The sequence below is a fragment of the Mustela nivalis genome, assembly GCF_964662115.1.
Source record: "Mustela nivalis genome assembly, chromosome: 2".
Taxonomy (NCBI): domain Eukaryota; kingdom Metazoa; phylum Chordata; class Mammalia; order Carnivora; family Mustelidae; genus Mustela; species Mustela nivalis.
Window position 1 is genome coordinate 9,446,314 of NC_139021.1, and position 21,602 is coordinate 9,467,915.

Here is a 21,602-nt window from a genome sequence, read left to right on the forward strand (position 1 = left end):
CTCCATCGGCCATGCCTGCCTCTCAGACGACCCCCTTCTTAGCCTGGTGCGGTTCCTGAGCTGCACAGAGGCCGCGCACCCTGCCTTCCCTCCCAGGGCCGGCATTGTGTTGAGGAGGTGAGCACACACCTGGCTTGGAGTCCTGCTTCCGCATTTATTAACTACAAGAGCTTAGCCCAGTTCTTCCTCCAAGCCTGGTGAGCCAGCACTTAGCACTTGACGTCTTCATCCATTTGTTCCAAACTTCAGGACTCTGGACCATGGTCCATGATTGACTTCTCTGGGAGCCAACAATGCCGAGTGGGAGGCCCGAGGTTGCATAGGGTTACAGTTTCACAGTTAGGGTAAGGCCAGGCTGTGCTACCAGAACAAAGAAGCCCCAGAGGCTCTGCAACTTGGTGCAAAAAAAAGTTGATGTCTTCTCACTCACACGGCGGACGTGAGCTAGGTGGCCCTCATCGTCCTGAAAATGAGGACTGAGTCACAGAGTTAGCAGAAAAGGGGCCGGGAGCACCGTGCAGAATGGATTTAAGGAACAGGCAGGAAGTTGCTGTCAACTTTCCTCCACATCGGCTCCACCCCAACCCCCTAGCACCCCAGCCCCCCAGCACCCCAGCCCTCCAGCACCCCAGCTCTGGTCTGACTTCAGGGCAGCTCAGGTGTGTACAGAAGTCTGTGGGTATCAGGAAACAGCCATGGGCTCTGCCACAGAGCTACTGGCATAAATTGTGTAAAGTCAGAATTACCTCGAATAGCCTTTTAAATGACTGCAAAGCACAGAATTGGGACACATTTTCACTCCTCGTCAATGACCATTATGCTACTTCTTAATAATCCAACACAACCAGGCTTTCAGTGCGGTCATGAACAGACAACAATTTCCGTAGCTAAGCACCAGATGCAGCTTTTGACTCGCATTCAGGTGCCAGAGGGTATGAAAAGACATAGGAATGCTAGAGCCACACTCAACAGGACAAGAGGCTGGTGCCCTGACGGCCCCGGGAAGGATTTACCATTTCACCTTTGTCTTCTCCAAGCCTGGGCAGGGCAGACACTCGCTGAAGGGGGTGACCCGCAGGGGTCCTTGCGCCATCTGAACTAACCTCTCTGGGCTGTAAAGTGAATTTACGCAGATGTGAGTTTGGTTGTGGGGGAAGTCAGACCTGAGCAGCAGGCATAGGAAGTGTTAGAGATTCAGAGAAAGCCTACTCAGGAGATAGTGAACGCGTGAAGGAACTAGAGCTGACCTCGATATCGGGACGCAAGGGAAAACTTTTGAAATGGAGGTGACTCGGGTCTCCAGATGACGCTGCTCTTCGGTTGGGCCCGTGGGAAAAGGCAGTGCAGGGGCAGAGGCCAATGTGAGCAAAGGCACAGAGAGAGGCAGGAATCAAGCCCGAGATCCTATGGACCCAGAAGGCCAGCCGCCTGGCCGCCGATGGTCAGGCAGAGGAAGTACATTAATACGAACAACTTTACTTCCTGGGATGATTTAGCAAGAGCGTCGGGCCTCATCTCCAGACTGTGCTCGCCAATCACCTTGACTTTCTTCTGCCCAGGCTACCGTGCTGAACTTTGAAATTGGAGCAGAATGAGAGAAACAGAGTCTTAGGGAGTGCTTGGGTCAAGGTGTTTGAAAACCTTGGTGATTTGCGGATCTTTGCCATATTCCTGCACCATCCTTACTATCCCTTAACATTGTTCTCTAAGTCACCTCGCTTTGTGCACTTGCTCACACGTCCTAATCTATTGTGTGATAATATCCACGAAATAAAAGATTGTATGCTCATTTTAACTTATGCTGGTTTTTAATATTGTTTAAATCTGGATGTGACTCTTTAACATACAAACTATCTTCCTTCCTTCCATCAGGAGTACACAGGAGTGTACACAGGAGTCCACATCATTTTTAAGAACTGCGATCCACTCCCTTCATTTTGAAAATAAAGAAACTAAAGCTGGGAGGGGGCTCATTTGCCCAGGTTCCAGGCAATCAGTGGCAGGCCTGGGTTAGCTCTGCCTCGCTAGGTCCCCCTGCTGTCGGTTTTCCAGTAGTGCTGAGCTTTATCCCGGATCTGCTCAGCCCTGCGTGAAATCAAGTACCCCGGGTCCTGTGCCTCGACTAGGAGGCAGATAGCCATTTCACCTGCCTTCCTGTCTCCCTGTGAAGCCTCTTGAGCTGTGATGTCAAGGTCACCTGAAGACAGAAATCTTCCTCTCCTCTTTGATTATTGATGTTATTGATGGAAATAAGGACTGTATTATTATCAAAAAGACAAGAAGCAACTAGTGTTCGCAAGGATATGGAAAAAAAAGAAGCTTCGTGCTCTGCTGGTGGGAATGTAAATTGGTGCAGCCACTGTGGAAAACTGTATGGAAGTTCCTCAAAATATTGAAACCAAAATAAAATAAAATAAATAAAAAATTGAAACCAGAAATGCCATATGATCTAATAATTCCACTACTGGGTATTTATGCAAAGAAAACAAAAACTCTGATTCAAAAACATACATGCACCCCTATGTTTATTGCAGCATTATTTACAGTAGCCAAGATATAGAGACCAACTAAATGCCTATCAGTAGATAAATGGATACGGAAAATGTGGGGTGCATACACAGAGGAATATTACACAGCCATAAAAAGGATGAGGTCCTGCCATTTGTGAGAACATGGATGGGCATAGAGGATATCAGGCTAAGTGAAATCAGTCAGACAGAAAGACAAATACCGTATGATTTCCCTCATAAATGGAACGTAACAGCAACAACAAACAACACATGAATAAACAAACAAAAAGCAGAAACAGACCGAGAAATACAGAGAACAAGCCAATGCTTGCCAGAGGGAAGGGGATGGAGAGTTGGACAAAATGGGTTCAGGGGAGTGGGAGATACAGGTTTTCAGTTGTAGAATGAATACGCTGTGGAAATGGAAGACATAGCCCAGAGAATACGGCCCGTGCTGTGGCGCTGTACGGGGGTCATGGGAGCTCCACTTGTGGTGAGCACGGGAGCATGCATCAACTTGTCGAATCCCTGAAACTCATGTAATTCTCATGAGTTTCTATTCTCAGATTTAATAAAAGACAAGGAAGGAGGAAAGGCTCAGGGAAGGTAAGTAACTTGCCCACAGTCGCGGAGCTGGTAAAGCGGGCCCCCAGCCCTGCTGTGTCTGCCTCCAGCGTCCATCCAGAGACGCCCCAGTGACCACTTCCCTTGTCCACTGCTTGCTCTCCCAGGAGCTCATCACCGCCTGGTACATTGGGTTCCTGACGCTCATCCTTTCTTCATTTCTTGTCTACCTGGTTGAGAAAGATGTGCCAGAGGTTGATGCCCAAGGAGAAGAGATGAAGGAGGAATTTGAGACCTATGCAGATGCCCTTTGGTGGGGCCTGGTGAGTCACCGTCTTGAAGGTCCCCATAGGGACTGACAGAGAGAGGTAGAGGGCATGGCGTGGGAGGGCTCAGGTGAGCAGGTGCACATGCAGGCACAGGCCAGAGCTCCCCCTGCAGGGAATGCACTGGACTGGGCTCTACCTTAGTGCTTACAAGAAGTCAGGGCTGGGAATAGTCTGGGCCATCATCACTTGGGGCCCTTATTTCATTAGTGGTGGGTTGTTATCAGCTAAGCCATGCATGTGCAGACAGACCCAGTAGCAGAAGCATACACTTGCACTCAGACCTTCAAACACACCTGAAAACCCACAGCTCCTACCCACAGGGGCACATGGTACTAAAGCTAGTATTTTTTTTATTTTTTATTTTTTATTTTTTTTGAGAGAGAGAGCGCGTGCAAGAGAGCGAGCATTAGTGGAGAGGGGCAGAGGGAGAAGGAGAGACAGAATCCTTTTATTTCCTTCAAGATTTTATTTATTTATTTATTTATTTGATGGAGAATTAGAGAAAGAGGACAGGACAGCAGGTCAGAGGAAGAGGGAGAAGCAGGCTCTCTGCTGAGTAGGGAGCCCGACATGGGGCTTGATCCGAGGACCTTGGAATCATGACCTGAGCCAAAGCAGATGCTTCGCTGACTGAGCCACACAGGCACCCTGGAGAGACAGAATCCTTAAGCAGACTCCCCGCTGAGCACAGAGCCAGATAGAAGGCTCCATCTCACCACCCTCAGATCATGACATGAGCGGAAATCAAAAGTCGGATACGTAACCAACTGAGCCTCCCAGGTGCCCAAAGCCAGCATTTTTTGGAAGGCTTACTTTGCTCTGGAGCATTGCTCTAAACGCCTTATGAACATAGCTTAAATTCAAACAACTTCTATTTAAGGAGTTGTTTTAAGCCCCTTTTTAAGACTGGGAAACTGAGGCAAGAAGTGGTTAAGTAAGTAATTAATCCAAGAAAGATCTCTGAGCCAGTTAATGGTTGACCTGGGATCTGAACTCAGGCAGTTGGGCTCTAGGGAGCCCACATGGGACTGATCTGCCATCCTGTCCTGTGCAATCATGCGCACACAGTAACCTACAGTTGTAAACACACCAAGGACGATACAACACGCATCAGCACAGACTCATGCCCCGATGTGAGACACGCACATAACACATGTAAATGCGCTCACTCATCTGCGTGCAGACACTGGGAAAGAGCGACACACAAAATCACACGTGTGTGGATATGCCCAGAACGCACATGCACATGTTTGCAGTGATGCAAACATTTGTCAGCTTATCGTCTCTAGGTAGGGAAAGCCTTCACTTAGAAACAGGCATGGCTGCGAGGCACCCATGTGATTTCTGGGCACCTGGTACCTTTTCTCCGGTGGGAGACACACCCCCAAGCAATAGGAAAGGCTTACGGGTAGAGCTTGGCTGACGCGTCCCTGACTTCCCTGGTCCTGCAAAGGCCCACGTCTGACCTCTTCTCTCTTCAGATCACACTGGCCACCATTGGCTACGGAGACAAGACACCCAAAACATGGGAAGGCCGCCTGATTGCGGCCACCTTCTCCTTAATCGGTGTCTCCTTTTTCGCCCTTCCAGCAGTAAGTACTTCAGCCTTCTCCCTAGTGTGACTGGTGGGACCTGTCCCCACCCCCTGGCCCCAGCTGCCTCTTTCAGACTGTCCTACAGGTTGGGCTCCTCCAAATCCCAGTCTCAAGGCTGCCTTCTTTAAACGGACTTAGCTGACCCCCTCCTCTGGGCATAACTCTCTAAAGGCACTTCTGACCCCGTGCTGCATCCCCTCACTCCCCCTCACCCCCCACCCCCAGACTGTGCGCTCCCTGGGAGCTGGGATTATGCCGCCCACCCACGTCTCCCCAGCACCATCCAAATGGCAGGTCCTTCATCTCCAGGCACTCCCTTCCCTTGTCCTGCTGTTTCATTTACTGGCTGATGTAAAAAAAAAAAAAAAAAAAAATGCATCTCCCTCAAGCGTGAGTATTTGACTCATGATAGAATAATCCCCCCCAGCCCAGTGCCCATAAGTATAATGCAACAGTCACAGAAAACACTTATTAGACTTACTGTGTGCTAGACTCAGGCCACATGCTTTACCTGCACCATCCCATTTAACTTCATTTAATCACAATGTGGGGAGTTTGGTGAGTTTTCGTCACCGTAGTCCAGATGAGAAAACTGAGGTTCAGTTAGGTCAGTCAGGTTTCCACGGTTGCACCGTTATTGGGTTGTGGGCTCGGGCTCTTAATCAGGAAGCTGGAAGGAACCTTCTTACGGAACAAGGCTGCTTCATCTCCCAGAGCTAGCCTTAGTGATATCTTTCCTCCACGGTTGCCTACTTTGTCTGTTTTTCCTAAGATCGCTGACCTTAGGCATGTGACCTTTGTGAATCTCAGTGTCTTCATCTGGAACGGGTCAGGGGCTGTGGGGGGTGTGGCACGGTCTCGAAGCTTTCTCCCAACTTGTAAAGGGAGTGCTTCTATCCACATGCACGTGGACCTGGAAATCAAAACAGGTGACGATTCTGGGAAATTCCAGTAAAAGTCTTAAGTGACCATTTAAGCAGCTAAAATACATTTTACATTCCATTAGCATTTACCTGGCATCTGTTCTGTGTCATACTTCTTAACAAACGGCTCCAATACACCGTTTCACTCTTTGCTTAACGAAATTCTGAGGAAGGTAGTGTTAGCCCAGTTCCCTGTGGAGGAGTTGAGATGGAGTAGTTAAGAGGCTTGCCCGGGCTCTCCCTTCTGGAAAGTGACAGAGTCAGGAACTGAAGCCAGGCCTTCCTGACATCAAGGCTCCATGTAACCCAGCCATCTACTCCCTAGAAGAGCAGAAAAGAGTCTTTGTGGCCCTGGGAGTGGGCGTGGGGCACCCAGAGAGGCCAGCAGGGCTGACCGGGGCCTGACTTCTCCCTCTAGGGCATCCTGGGGTCGGGACTGGCACTCAAGGTACAGGAGCAGCACCGGCAGAAGCACTTTGAGAAAAGAAGGAAGCCGGCCGCTGAACTCATCCAGGTCTGTCCGCCTGCGGAGGAACAGGATTGGGACCAAGCTCCTGTGCATCTGCATTTCTTGGGGGAGGGTTGGGGGTACTGGTACGGCGGTGGGCCTGCCTGGGGCTTGGCATGGGACCGTGCTTGCTTGAAGATGGCTATGGGTGTTCCTGTGGTGACCTTTTGACCTGTGCTCGTGCATGAACGTGACCGTCCCACACTCCTCCAACCAGATTCTAAGTGAGAAAGAGACACAGGACTCCAACAGGGACCAAACGAGCCATGGGCTGCTTTACGATCTGTGTTGGAGTGGAGAATTTAGCTTGCCCTGAGTCCATATGAGGCTTCTCCTTCCACTTCCCACCTCTGTCCTGACCTAAGGAAGAGCCGGGCTAGAGTCCAGGTGCTTAGCCAATTGGCTACAAGGAGACGTGGCCCCTCACATATGCCAAGGACGGAGAATCCATAAGTCAAGAGAGAAGGAGACCCCTTACATGTGCTCAATTTTGGACAGTTGGCCCCTTCGTCCTGCCTAGTAGAAAATCATGCACAAGTAGGTGTTGGACGCCCAGCAGCTCCATCACTCCCACACTGTGGGCTGGAAGTGGGGAGGATGGTGAGAGCTGGGGAGAAAGGCAGAAGTGTTCCTGTTCATGGTTTTGTGGGTACAGAGAAGAGGAGGGTGGGGTACCCTGACTACAGCTGCATGGGACCCAAGGTATATGTGACCACCCACTGTGAAATTGCATCCAGTGTCCTGAGGGTCTCTGTGGGTCTGTGGCTCTGACGCTGGATGGTACATGATATTCTCTTATATAATCTAGTGTGATGGCCAGACCAATCCCTAAGGGTCTGCTCCATTATTCCCCAGCCCCCAGACCGTCACCGTAGCCCGGAAGTTGTAGTACATTAGAATTGAAACTTCGTATCCTGGGTCATCTCTTGCAACTGATGTGGCACAAAAGACAGTGTTTATCCTCCTAGCTGTTTACGAAGTCTCAGGGAAACTTGCAGCAAGAGTCACCCCTGCTCCTTCTGGGGATTTTATACCCAGCACCCTCTTCTCCTTCCGCTGCATAGCTCCGCACCCCTGCCCCACGGTTTAAGTCAGGGCTCCAAGATGATGGATGGGAGAAGGATTCCTTCCACAGGATCTACGTGCCAGGAAACCTGCCTTCTCAGCCTATCACCTCAATGCATATTTAAGCTCTTAAGAGGAGTCAGGAGTTCCTCTAAGGGAGGAGGGGCTGCGGGATTCCGTGGGAGTTGAGTGATGCAGGGCGATCTGGTGATCCCAGCCCCTCTTCTCTCCCCCCAGGCTGCCTGGAGGTATTATGCTACCAACCCCAACAGGATTGATCTTGTGGCGACATGGAGGTTCTATGAATCAGTCGTCTCTTTTCCGTTCTTCAGGCAAGTGGCGACCTGTCTGAATGCTCTGGGGGTGACTGGCCGTCCCTCCTGTGGGTCTGTGTTTGTGCCTGTGGCGTCATAGTTTCTTGGAGAATGGGGCATGGTTCCTGGTGGGTGCCGCCTATTAGAATCACTGAGAGCTTAAATAATCCCAAAGCTCAGGCCACACCCCCAGTTAATTAAGTCAGAATCCCTGAGAGTGGGGGCCAGGCAGCTATACCATTTGAAGCTCTCCAGGTGACCCCACCAGAGATTGCCAGCTACAGTGTGGAGTGGCTGACAAGAGAGGGTCTGATCATTGTTTGAGCAGGGCCGGTGTCTGAGGAAGTGGGGAGTGGGCCTCACGAGCAGTCCTGGGAGCTCCTCCCATAGGGCCATGGCCTGTACCCACAGGTTTCTCCGGATACTGGGAATAGGCAGGCCCAAGAGGCAGTAAGAGGAATCCTCCAATGACCCAAAGATGTTGTTTTGTGTTCTTAGAGGTGGGAGATTAATTTAAAGGTCTCAAGGGCACCTGGGTGGCTCAGTTAAGCATCTGACTCTTGATTTCAGCTCAGGTCTTGATCCCGGGGTCCTGGGCTCGAGTCCCACGTTGGGCTCGGTGCTCACCGGTGAGTCGGCTTCTCTCTCTGTCCCTCTCCCATCTTGTGCTCTCTCTCTCAAATCAATAAATAAAATATAATTAATTAATTAATTAATTGCCTCAGGAAAAAAAAAAATAGAAACCTCTGCCCACGGCCAACCCCCGTGACAAGGAAGAGGGAAGTCACACTCCCTGGATATCCGGTACGTCCGAGGGAGCCAAGTTCATACTGTGTTCACTCCTCACAGGCGTCCTACAAGGAAGGCCAGAGGCTCTCAGATGCTAAGGTGCATTAAATTAGCCGGGTGCTTTGGAAGTGTGGGTCGTGAGCCCGCCTTCAGTCACTTCAGGGGCGCGGGCTGAGTAAAGCCTCTTGGACAGACGCCCTGTCTGACAGGGTGAGACAGGCTGAGAGGTCGGGTCACCAGCCTCCTCTCACAGCGGGGCGAGCTGGGGTTCAGAAACTTCAGACATTCTGGCCAATGTCTGCCACATCAAGAGGCCCCCAAAGCCTGTGGCTGTTTTACTACTTGGGCTATTAAGACAGACCAAGCCTCATGCCTCTCTGGGTGTGTGTTTGCTTTTTTTTTTTCCATTTATTATTTTATTTTGTTATGTTAGTCACCATACAATATGTTGTTAGTTTTTGATGTAGTGGTCCACGATTCCTTGTTTGTGTGTAACACCTAATGCTCCATGCAATACATCCTGTTTGTTTTTAGATTTTATTTATCTATTTGAGAGAGAGAGAAGGAGAGAGAGAGCATGTCGGAGCAGGGGCAGAGGGAGAGGGAGAAGCAGGCTCCCCGCTGAGAAGAGTGCCTCACTCGGGACTCGATCCGAGGACCTTGAGATCATGACCTGAGCCAAAGGCAGATGCTTAACCAACTGAGTCACCCAGGAGCCCCCTCCCCAGGTTTTAGAGCCTGCGATCCTGAGCTGGGATTTACAGCGTGTGGATGAAATGGAACCGCCCTACCTCTTGGGTTGGGAGGAAGAATAGAGGGACACTCAGCCTCACACCTGGAGCTGGGCCCGGCTCTGAAGCATGTTTCTTCCACACCCCTTTGGTTTCATGGACCCAACACCAGCCAAGTGGCCCCTGCATCCCCAGCCCACGCTCCCACTTACTTATCATGGGACCTACGCCCAGTCCGTTCACCCCCATCACCAGATTGTGACACAGATTTAAAGAGAGTCAAGAGATCTGGGTTCCACTGGCTCGCTTCCCTGCACTAAACCTTCGAGGAGATGATGGAGACAGAGAGAATAAAATCCACAACCTGACCATGGACAACAGAGCCCTGAGAGCTCAAGCTTGCCTCTGCCATCGCACTCCTGCAGAGCTGCTAGTGGCAGGTGCTGCTTCTTACTCAGGACATCCCATCCACCAGTCACAGGTGGCAGATGAAGGAATTTGACCTTGATCCCGAGGGCAAGGAGAAGCTGTTTGAGCCGGAGTGTGACACAATCGGATCCGTGTTTCAGGACGATGACAGGAAGGGTTTGGAGATGGATGGGAAAGGTTCAAGGTTCTAGGCAGGGAGATCAGCTACGCAAGGCCTGCAGCATTCAGGGTGAGAGCAAGCCAGGGTGTAGATAGACCAAGGTAGAAACTTGAGAAGGGCGGTACGGGGAGTGAATTAACAAGGAGGAGGGGTGTCAGGGAGTTATGACTGGCAGAGGACTTAGGGAGAGAGAAGAATCAAGGCTTCCGTGAACGAGTGATGGAGTATGAGTTTATGGACCGTGTCTTCTCACCAGCAGTTAGATTCACTGCCTCAGAAGAAGGACTGAGGTTCATTTTCATTCTAAAGTTCTATTTGTGTCATCATCATTTCTGGTTGGGGACGACATCTGTCTTCTTCTGGGTCTCAAGAGTCTTTGAAAAAGGGAAGGGGGCCGCCCTTAAAGAGGAAAGAATGACCTTGGACTCAGAGGCAAGAACAGGTGCGACCCCTCTGAGTGCAGAACCAAAATGATTTCCATTTGCTATGCAGCCCAAGGTCTTGGCAAGAGGCCCATTCTTTTGGGGTGATTTATTATAAATAAGGCATTGTCCTGGCTGTCAGGGACTTGGAGGAATACATTGTACTGCAGACAGCTGCTGTGATATGGGAATGGCTTTTAAACTGAGAATCAGTCTTTCTTTCTTTCTTTCTTTCTTTCTTTCTTTCTTTCTTTCTTTCTTTCTCTTTTTCTTTCTTCCTTTCTTCAAGAACAAAAATATCAAGTCACTAGACAGGTTCACTTAACAACAATTCTGAAACAACGCAGTCCCTTGGGAAAAGAATGTCCCTGAGTTCCAACCCACTCTATATGTTTCATGGCAAAGCTGTCCTCACCTGCCTCCTATAGGTTTTTTGTCTTTTGTTTATGCTTTTCTAAAAAAAAATTAATGATTATGCTTTTCTAAAAATAAAAATTAATTAATAAAAACTTATTAATAAAAATTAGTAAAATAAGAACTTTATTATGTTTCACCTACTCTAAAAAGTACTTTTGAAAGTGAACAATTCAGTGGTTTTTAGTATATTCACACAATAGGGCCTTGATCACCACTATCTAATTCCAAAACATTTTATTGCCCCAGAAAGAAACATTGTCCCCATTAGAAGTTACTCTTGGTTCCCCCTTTTCTCCAACCCCTGCAACCTCGAATTTATCTTCTGTCTCTATTCTATCTATTATGGACTTTTCATATGAAAATGAAATCCTACAATATGCAGTCATTTAGTCATGGTTTCTTTTCCTTAGAATGCATTTCAGGTTTCATTCAGGTTGTCCTGTGTATCAGAACTTGATTCCTTTTAATGATTGAGTAATATTCTATGACAGATGCCCCATTTTGTTTATCCATTCAGCAGGTGATACACTTCTGGGGCGTTTCCACTTTTTGGGGCTATTATGCTGATGTCCACATTGTGTGGATGCAAGTTTTCGATTTTCTTGGGTTTATACCTAGGGGTAGAATGGGTAACTCTGTTTAGCTTTTTGAGGAAGTGCCAAACTGGTCTTCCATGGTGGTGGCATCATCAGACATTCCTCCCAAAGACTTCGCAGGATGAAGGTGCATAACGCATCCTGAGGAACAGTGCCATATCAGAGTTTCCAGCTCAGTGCAGTCCTTCATGAATTCTCAAGGATATATATGTTTAGGGCTAATGGTGATGGATGATGGTGATGAATTTTTTTTTCTTTTGTTACTACTTAAAACTATAAACTCAGTGTTTCTGAACTGTAAAGAAATTCAGAGAGTTTTAAGTCCAAACTCAGCTCAATAGAAGAAGGAACTGAAGTGTCCTGGAGTTCAGGAACTTTCTCAAGACTACACATCATGTTGGGGATGGTTGAGACCCAGCCCAGATCTTCTGAATTCTTGACCAGTGAAGACTGTGTACACTTAGGACAAAGAGGCATTGGGAGTCTGAGAAGGTACAGGGAGAACCTTAGGCGTTGATAGATCGTACGTTCTCATGTGCAAACACCTGTGAGTGCAGACATTTAAGACCACCTGTTGCTTTCCATCAACAGGGAATGTGCATGCCACTTGGTTTCTTAAATGCTGTGGTAGAATTATCTAAGCACATCTGTATTGTCTGATATGGTACCAAACTAGCCATTTGTGGCTTTTGGGTATCTGACTGTTACTAGTGCCACTGAGGAATTACATTTTAGATTCTATTTAATTTTAAATTAGTCATATGTGACTAGAGGCTACCATATTGGACAAACATTAGATATGAGAACTAAAATGGAGTCAAGACTTAGGCCCAAGAGATAGAAGTTACTTGACTAAGAAGACCCAGTTTATTTTTTGTTTAACCAGAACTTGTTCCTTCTCTGACAAGAATCAAGCTAGCTGGAGGGTTCTGCAATAGAGAAGGGGACATATGTAGCTATCCTTCCCCATGGCCAAGAAACGTGGATCTGCTTTCATAGATGCTCATTTCATCTTTCGAATGCTCTGGAAGAGAAGAAGGGGTAACATCATTTTCATAACCCAGATATTATCAGTGAGGAAGCAGAGCATCAGTGAGGTTAATTAGCTTGCCTAATGTCACCCCTGTAGTACGTGGTGGAACAAAAATGAGAACCCAGGTGTTATGCTAAAGCCCATTGTAACTTAGGGAAGAAAAAGTTTTCGGGGGAGAAAACTGGGTAAAATTAAGAGGAGGGAAGGGTTACTAGGATAATTATACCCATTTCAGAAGATTCTTGTCATGAAGGTCAAACTGAACACAATGTATGGAAGCACCTGTCACAGTACCTGGCCCAGAGCAGATGTTCAGTCTCTGCTGTCTGGGCTGGAAGGAAGAATTGATGTTCTAGCAAGAAAGAAAGACACTAAGTACCCAAATATAGTCATGGGAAACCCTGTCAGTGAGTGACAACAGGGCTAAAACACTCTGGAATGTCGTTAAAATCTTTTATTTATCCCATTCATTCATCAAGTGTTTACTGAACCTCTCTTATGTGCAAGGCACTGTGTTTGGCACTGGGGCCATAACAACGAACAGAAAGGGGTCAGCTCGGCTGATCTTATGACAAGGTTGATGGAGACACAGACAGGGAAGTGCCCACTGGGTGTTTATCCCTTGGAGTTTGCCTGGAGCAATCTCAGTGGAGCGATGAGCATAGAGACCAGCTTGCAAGGACCAGAGAGTGACACGGAAATGAGCACATGGAGACAGCAAGTGCAGGTGCCAGCTGGAGTGAAATGTGGGGCCAGGGCTCTTGCTTTGACTGAAAGAGTCTAGTGGAGAGAGATGGATGTGAATAGAGTGCGGTGGGGGGGAGGGACTGGAGGAGAGAGCAGGGCAGAAGGACGGGTTCTGAAGCACGAGTGGAGGATTGATGCCAGGGTCATGGACCCTGCATCCGTGTGAACAGAAGGGAAGCAGAGTGGGCAGGCCAAGTGTTCGAGGTTGCTGACTTGGTGGGGGGACACAAGGCAGCTCTCTGAGAAATGAGTCAAGGTCATTGCCTAGGAGGGAGAAGAGAGGTAGGAAGTGTGATAATAGAGAAGGCATGGAATCCTTGTCTTGGAGAGTAAGAAAGGAAATGGAGGGTGGGCTCTATCTCCTTAACACTTCTCCCTATGGTGCCCCTGTACGGGTCCTGCCCTCTGCCCACCCCCTACCTTTCCCTTCTCCTCTCAGTGTCCTCCCTACTTCCAGAATCAGATACCCAGTGAAATCTAGAAAGGCAGAGCATTTTCTGTACTCATCCTTCAGGTAGAGAGATGGGCCCAGAGGATGTGTGACCCATCCAAGGCCACCTGGGATTAGAAAGGGAGCGGACCCATGAGCTGCAGACCCTTAGCCGGTTCCTCTGCTTCTCTGCCATGATGCCTCTTATTTGCTCCCCATTTCTTCCCCATTTGCTCCCGGATCCCAGGGATAAGCCACTTACTCATGCGGCATCTATCGTGCATTTCCCATGTGCCAGGGTATGGGATGCTCGGATGTCAACGCTGAAAACAACAGAGGTTCTGCTCCAAGCAGCTCAGAGACGACCATGTGATTGTACAATGGTGGGATCAGAATCCGGTCCCACGTGTGAAGAGCTTAGCTCAGCCTAGACCCTGGGAATATGGATAAGAAATTTCAGGAGGGGGGCTTCTGGGTGGCTCAGTGGGTTAAGCCTCTGCCTTCAGCTCAGGTCATGATCCCAGGGTCCTGGGATCGAGCCCGCATCAGGCTCTCTGCTCAGTGGGGAACCTGCTTCCTCCCACCCCCGCCTGCTGCTTTGCCTGCTTGCGATCTCTCCCTCTCCCTCTCTCTCTGTCAAATAAATAAATAAAATCTTAAAAAAAAAAAAAAGGAATTTCAGGAGGGGCCCTTCCAGCTGGAACTTGAAGGATGACCACACTGTTCCAAGCAGAGCCTGGGCAAAGGCTTGGTATCTGGAATGTGTGCATACCACTCGTAGTTAGAAGGGTGGGCTCTGGAGCCAGATCACCTGGGTTCAAATCCTGACTCTGCTACTTCCTAACTGTGAGAACTTGAGCAAGGTTCTTTACCTCTCTGCCTCAGTTTTGTCATCATGAAAATGGGAATGATAATACTTCTTCCCTCATAGAGTTGTTATGAGGGTTAAGTGAGTTAATCCATCAAAAGAACTGAAAATAATATCTGCCTAATAATTATTGCTCAGTAAATATTAGCGAAGATGGAGATGATGTCGATGATGATGACATGGTGATAGTGATGTGGGGTGTGGTGCTAAGTGATGCAATTCCTGGTTTTCTGGTCTGTCCCCACCCCTAAACAAATCCCTTGAGCCCCACTTGAGGCCTGGGCCAGAGCAGGTGCTTGGCAACCATTCTCTGGGTGAGTAAATGAATGAATGGGCAGGAGGAACCCTGAGAGCTTAAGGCCAGGCCTTTGTGGCAGGACCTGGGGTCTGGCTGGAGAAAGTCAGTTCATTCACTTGTTCCCCTGCAGACTCACCATCTCACCTAAGAGCACCACTGTGTGCTTTCACCTTCCTCAAGGGACGCTTTGGGGCTGATTGTGGGGAGAAGTGAAGCTGTTCATGCAATTTATACCTTCTCTATATTTTTCTTTCTCATCCCTTCTTAGGAAAGACCAGCTGGAAGCAGCAGCCAGGTACGTTTCTGATCATGAATTCCCTTCTTCCCGCCGTGATGTTGGGACAGAGGAGCCAGTTCAGTATGGTGTAGGGACCCGGGGCAGCATGGTGGTCTTGAGCTCAAGGTTAGGGCTCATTGCTGTTGCTGACCACTGTATTCTTCTGCCATTTTCATGTTAATTTACTCAAGGACAACTCAGCTGTGATCACAGCTACAGCCAGTTGGCGAGCAGGACCACCAAGAATTCTGTGCCTGGAGTTCTCACTTGGTCCTCAAAACCACATTGTAAGACCATCCTTAGTGCCCTTATTTCTGGATTGACACTGAGGCTCAGAGCGTCTTGAGTTATCCTCCTTGTGTCACACAGCTACCAAGTCACAAGACCAATATTCCAACTCAGGTCTGAATATGAAGACCACATTGTTTCCATTATATATTGCTGCCTTTGCTTCTTGGGTTCACAGATGCCTCCTCAAAAAGTGAATCATGAGGACCATTCATGATCCCCAGGAAACCCCAGCTGACTGGGCTGCTGCAGGGGCAGGGTGGCCTTCTGGATTCTGGGTACTTCTGTGTCCCTCCCTTCTCTCTCCCTCTCAATAAGATGTCACCATATCAGGGACACTCTGGCCCCTGCTCAAGATTGTAAAGAAATGTCATCTCTCACCCACATCAGTTTATTTACAGACTTATAACTATAAATGTAGATGTACTTTAATCTCTTACTTTGAGAAACTACTTCTGAGATCTTGTCATCTGTCTCCTGGACACTAGGCTCAACTGCTGTTTTTCTACAGCTGACAGAATTTGAGTGGAGGGGGTGGCAGGACCCTAGGCCACATTATGAGGGAACCACTTAAGACAGTGACCTTTGGGAAGTTCGGTCACATCTTGCATGGGGTCCATGACGCCCTATCCCATCTGGAATCCCTCTTGGAAGAAACATTTACAGACACACCAGTTAACTCACACACAGAAGCTCAGTTCAGACTTCCTGCTTCTCTTGTGTGTGTCCTCAAATGGATGGAGTGTTTCTTATCTGGACCTAGTTTGGACTGTAGGGGCATTTGGGGATTGTAGAGGGAGGCCGAATGACTGACAATGACAATGTCAGGGGACATTTGTCATCAGAGAACCAGTTCGTAGAGGCAGAGCAGAAAGATACCTCAGATAGCATCCCCTAGATACACCTGTTGAAGTTGAGATGCTGTCGTAAAAGAGGGCACGTTCACCCCAAATCCAGAGCCTGTGAGCCCCAGGGTTACACAGTCTAAGTCTCAGGACTCCCATAGGGGTACTTTGTCCTCTCTTTCTCTTAGGACCAACAGAGTTTTGAATCATAAAGGTGTTGACATTATAAGTGAATTACCCCATAGACCTGAAAGCCTTTTCTACGGAGACACGAGCAAAATTCAACCAAATTGGAATGTATGTGCCAAATACCACATGTGCATCAGATCACGCCCTCCTGGCTTAACTGGAGCCTGGGGAGATGCATTCTGAGGGTTTGTTGAGATGCTCTCCAGTTATCAGAAAGAAGCTGTCTGGAATCTCAGCGTGTTCTTCATGCTTCTCTCGAGAACTCTCTGCTCTGCCATGGGTGCAGAGGGAAAGCACATTTCATGATTTCTCGGAGTTAGAGTTGCCAGCCATTTGCTGGCTCATCCCTCCCCACCCCGCCCCACCACCAGGAAGAAGAACAAGGTCGGTTACGTAAGCCATGCGATCTCCCTTTCCAGGCTCTGGTGTCGTATTTTGGGTTTGTTCAGCAAAGAGGTTGGCTGATGGATTGGCAGGTGAGATACCAGGTGTGATTTTAGCTGCGAAGCTGGGAGACGGGGCGTGAGACCTGGTGAATGTTCTGGGGGAACCGTTGACCCAAGCATTATCAGTTCCTTTATCCAGGAGGACAAAGAGCAAGGCGAGAGAATGATGAGCAGTGTTCATGTGCATTCAGTGAATCCTTGCCAATAGATGTTTTCCAGCCTTTGTATTAACTTCTTCAACAGGCTGCCAGGTAACTGGTGTTTTGGTCTTAGTTATTATTTTTTCTAAATAGCCAGAATCAGATTGGAGTTCATCCCACTGCCCCCTGCAGGCATAGGTGGTCCACACCTCTGTTCATATGTCGGACTGAGGAAAGTATTCTGCTCTCTGTAACTTAATGTCTCTCAGTTCTCTGTGGGGGTAGGAAAAAGGAATTTCATCAGCTTATTGGAAAGCTCCATCCCGTCGTTGCTTATAAATCTGTTGCTTGGCCCCACACCCCTCCAAGGGTGAACAGACAGATGAGCTCCTCTAGTCCCAAGATCAGGGCTACTTTGTTTGGGGAACTTGAGCCCTGCTGACATCCAACAATGGCTGAGAAATCAGCTTTGATCATTTTATGCTTCTTGGGATCTATGATTCTGGGGCAAGTCAGAAGGAAGAGAACCAGCTTCTGTTGTGTGCTTACTAGGATCTGAATACTTTCCTAGGTCGTCTTAATTAATTTGCATAAAAAACGAGGCAGCTGTCATAAATACACTCTCATCCCTTCTTACCCCTCGTGGTACCCTGAGGTAGGACTCAGCACTCCCCTAATAAAACCTCTGTTCTGTGTATAGTCAAAATTTAAATTCTCTCTTCCTCTCTAGACCATAAGCTAACACTGTGCCTGAAGTATAGGGTGTTCCCCCCAAAATGTATTTGCTGAATGAACAAATGACTTCATGAAGGAGGTTCTCTACCATCATTTTGCTTGCGTGACATTGAGCTCAAGTATTTAGTTAACTTACACCTTCGCCAAACACAGGAGTAGCCAAGGTGGGGATTTCGAATTCGGGTCCGTCTGGCTGGAGCGGACCATATCAGGCTGAGTCCCACTCTGGTATGGGTGGTTACCATGCCCTGCTTGTCCTCAGGGGTAGAGAGTGAGCTCGGTTAGTCTGAAGACCCAGGAACTTGGCACTTTTGCTCTCTCAGCCAGGAAATCTTAGATCCTGCCTTCATACAGCTCATTCCTTCACCTCATTCAGAACTCTGCTCAATGTCACCTCCCAAGAGAGGCCCTCTTTAACCCTGTGCCTGTGCCCCATCAGTCTCTATGCCCTTGGTCCTACTTTATTTTCATTGTTAGCACTGATGAATACCTACTGTATGTTTATTTCTTGTCTGTCTTCCATACTAGGTAAAATGCCTCCAAGGGGCTGGGCTCTATTTTGATCACTGTGTTATTATCTCCAGCACCTAAAACAATGCCTGGAACACAGCCTAACACTTTGTTAACTTTCAGTATTTTCAGTATTTAACTTTCAGTATTAACTTACTAACAAAGTGGGTGGGCATGGGAGTAGATGGATGGACGGACAGACAGAAAAAGTCTTATTCTACAAGTGTCATAAACCCAACTTAAACTACCTTGGACTAAGAGACAGATGTAATGGCTCACTTAGCCACCCATCAGAGAGGGTGAGATCCCTGGGAAACAAGGAATGGGATTCTTCTGGTATTTCTCTTTTCCCCTCTTGTTTCCACTTCTCCTTTCTTGTTTCACTTTCTCCCTGACTCTGCATGCTGATGAAGGTGTGGAGACAGGCGGCTCTGTGATCACGGACTTTTTTCATCCTTCTCTATCTGTCCTTCACCCAATGCCTGTTTGGGAAACCCCAAGGGAACACTTATATTGGCCCAATTTTGGTCACATATCCATGCCTTGGACAATGTGTATGGTTCAGAGAGTAAGAGGCTACGACTAGACAAACTCTGGGGCCTCTGTCCACCTGTTAGAGTTAAGCAGTGTGGGTTCCAGATGCCAGGAGGGACAGCCCCCATTAGAACCTCTTGGTTGAAGTTGGAAGAATCAGTTCCTCATTTGAATAGGGTCTTTTTACCCCAGAAAACAGGGGATAGAAACATAATGCAGGCAACAATGATAGCTGCCTATGACAGCATAAATCCCCCCTAAAATTTTTCAAATAACTACAAATAATGTTGCATTAAAGAACATCAACAATAAACCATACTGAGGCTCATTTAATCCATGTTTTATACCAGAAAAGACCGATAATTTATGGTAGGGACATCATTTTAAACCTCATTCACAATTTTTCAGTAGACATGAAGCGAGGCCAATAATGAGAGGCATTCGTTTGGAAGAAAATAGTGTTTTGTGCATTTTCAAAACAGGTAACTGTGTTGACAATAACGGCTTGCTTGAGCCATCTTGTTTCCTTTGTATTTTCAAACAATCCCATCTCCGCAATGGCATTCAGGACGCTTCTGCTCGGTATGTATCTTTGGAGAGGGAAGATACTCATCCCAGGCCTCTTTATCTCCTGTCTCATTGTTATATCCTCCCGTTCACAGAGCTCTCCCCTTTAGCAGTCAAAAGTAGTTCTTTGGGGTCAAGGAATTTAGGTATAATAACAATAACCTATAAAGAGTGTTTCCTGTTTGCCAGGTATAATTCTGTATACATCTAGCCATCATAGCCACCCTAATGGGGAAGATGCTGCTTTGAATCCCTGTTTTGCAGACAAAAAAACTAACGTTCAAAGAGATAAGTGATTTTTCAGGATCCTGCAGGTAGGCAGTGGTAAGAACGAAAGTTGATCTGATTGGGTTAGCGCCATGGTGTGTGGGTCCCACCACCATGCTGGTCGTCACAGTTGTCAGAGACAGTTCGGTGGCTGCAGTCAGTCACCACGGGTGTCCCCTTTTGCTTGTTTGTTTTCTTCTGCAGCTCCTGGGCTCCCTGTAGCTGGAGTCCTTAACATGAGAGGAAGCTGTGGAGGCAGAGAAAGGCACAGAGCCAGGGTCTCCTACGGAGTGAAGGAGCATTTGGTCAGACACTATAATTCACACTTTACCTCCTCCCTGTGACACTGGCCACCTGAAATTGATCTCACAGGGAGACGGATGATGTTGGCAGTAAATCTCCTTCTGTGCCTTGGAATCAATGTCTGTTAAAGGTGCGCAGGAATTTAGAGGCTAATCCAATCCCCCAATTTTACTGATGGGAAAATTGTTGCCCAGAGCAAAATAAGAGTCTTGGACACAATTCCATAGCTTTTAATGTTCTGCCTTGCCAAGCGGACCCTGCAACACAGGTCCAGCCTGCAGAGTAGCTGGGATGTAGGGGTAAGATTTGGACCGATTTCGTTTAACTTCAGGGTGATTGATCCTCAATGTGTCCTGAGGGCTCAGTCTCAATTTTCCTTTTGGAAGGTGGGGAGTGCCTATTTATAGCACCCCTTTCCCTCTGAATTATGAGTTAACTGAGAAACTGGAGTCAAAAACAGATCAAAATATAGGCCACATTTGCTGTGTGGGGCAAGACTGGCTCTGGGAGGAACAGCGAGTATTCTAACACTTGCTACTAACTTTGGCCTTAAGACCAGCACACAGAGCGGGCACTCCCAGCCAGATACCTGGAGCCAGGGATTGTCTGACCCCATGGGGCACTGAGAGCCAGAGAGAGTCCATGCGTGTCCTTGAAGACAGAACTGACCTTTGATATGGAAGCTTACTCAATCAAGAAGATGGGTCAAGATAATCCACCTCCTCTCGTGGGGAGAAGCCAGTAGAGGGCTGGAGGTTTCTTCTCAATTCTTCTAAGAGTATGGAAATTCCATTTTCATGACTTTACAAAAATATAAAGAAAGGTGGTTCTCCCTACCATTCATATAGTCTCCCGTCGACTCATGACACAACATTCCTTAGCACACAAAACCGTGTCGCAGCTCTCTAGTGTGGTTCCGTCCTGTACCCACTATGCCCTCATTGTGTGCTGCCTTAGTTTCCTCAGGGCTGCCATAACAAATGACCACCAAGTGGGTGGTGCAAATCAACAGAAGTTTATTCTCTCACTGTTCTGGAGGCTGGATGTCTGAAACCAAGCTGTTATCAGAACCATATCCCTCTAATGGCGATAGGGAAGAACCCTTCCTTGCCTCCTCCTGGCTTCTGGTGGTTGCTGGTAATCCTTGGCATTCCTTGGCCCCGTGGACCCATCTCTCTGTTATCTCCCTCCATTTTTACATGGTCTTTTTCCCTCTTTGTGCTTCTGTGTCTCTGTACCCAAGCTTCCCTCTCCTTTCTCTTATAAGGACAGCAGTGATTGGATTAAGAGCTCACCCTCCTCCAGTATGAGCAGGTCTCAACTTGATTACCTCCACAAAGGTTCTATTTCCAAGTAAGTTCGCATTTACCCTTATCAGGTCAGGCCTTGAGCATATCTTTTGGGAAACATTTCAGCCTTCCCCATCTGCCAAAGGCAAGCATGATTGGTTTGCATATAGGGACACTGAGCACATCCAGGATACATGATTTTGAGAGGGACATTTGTGAGAGATCTGTTTCAGTGTGTCCTACACAGATGAAGACCCAGGGTCCCAGCAAGGTGAAAGGACTCAGCCCAAATCACTCAAATAGGATTGGCTCCTAGGTCTACCTGGCTCCCTCCAGAACTCTGATTCTGTCTCCTCTTTAACCAGGGACTAAAAATAACAAGGTGGTGGAATTAGGAGGTAGTCATAGCAACAGGAGCTCAGAACAAACTCCAGAAACAGACCATTAGACCTCAATGCGTGGCTGCCCTACTTACTAGCTGAGT

General features: G+C 47.9%; 1 protein-coding gene across 1 annotated transcript in view; it reads left to right on the forward strand.

Annotated features, from left to right (window-relative positions):
• Positions 1-21,602, forward strand: part of KCNQ3 (potassium voltage-gated channel subfamily Q member 3) — a 296,787-nt gene that overhangs the window by 246,289 nt on the left and 28,896 nt on the right. Inside the window, 5 exon segments of the mRNA XM_082719646.1 lie at positions 3,242-3,397; positions 4,885-4,995; positions 6,340-6,435; positions 7,732-7,826; positions 14,997-15,023. Of these exon segments, the coding sequence (XP_082575772.1) occupies positions 3,242-3,397; positions 4,885-4,995; positions 6,340-6,435; positions 7,732-7,826; positions 14,997-15,023 (485 nt within the window).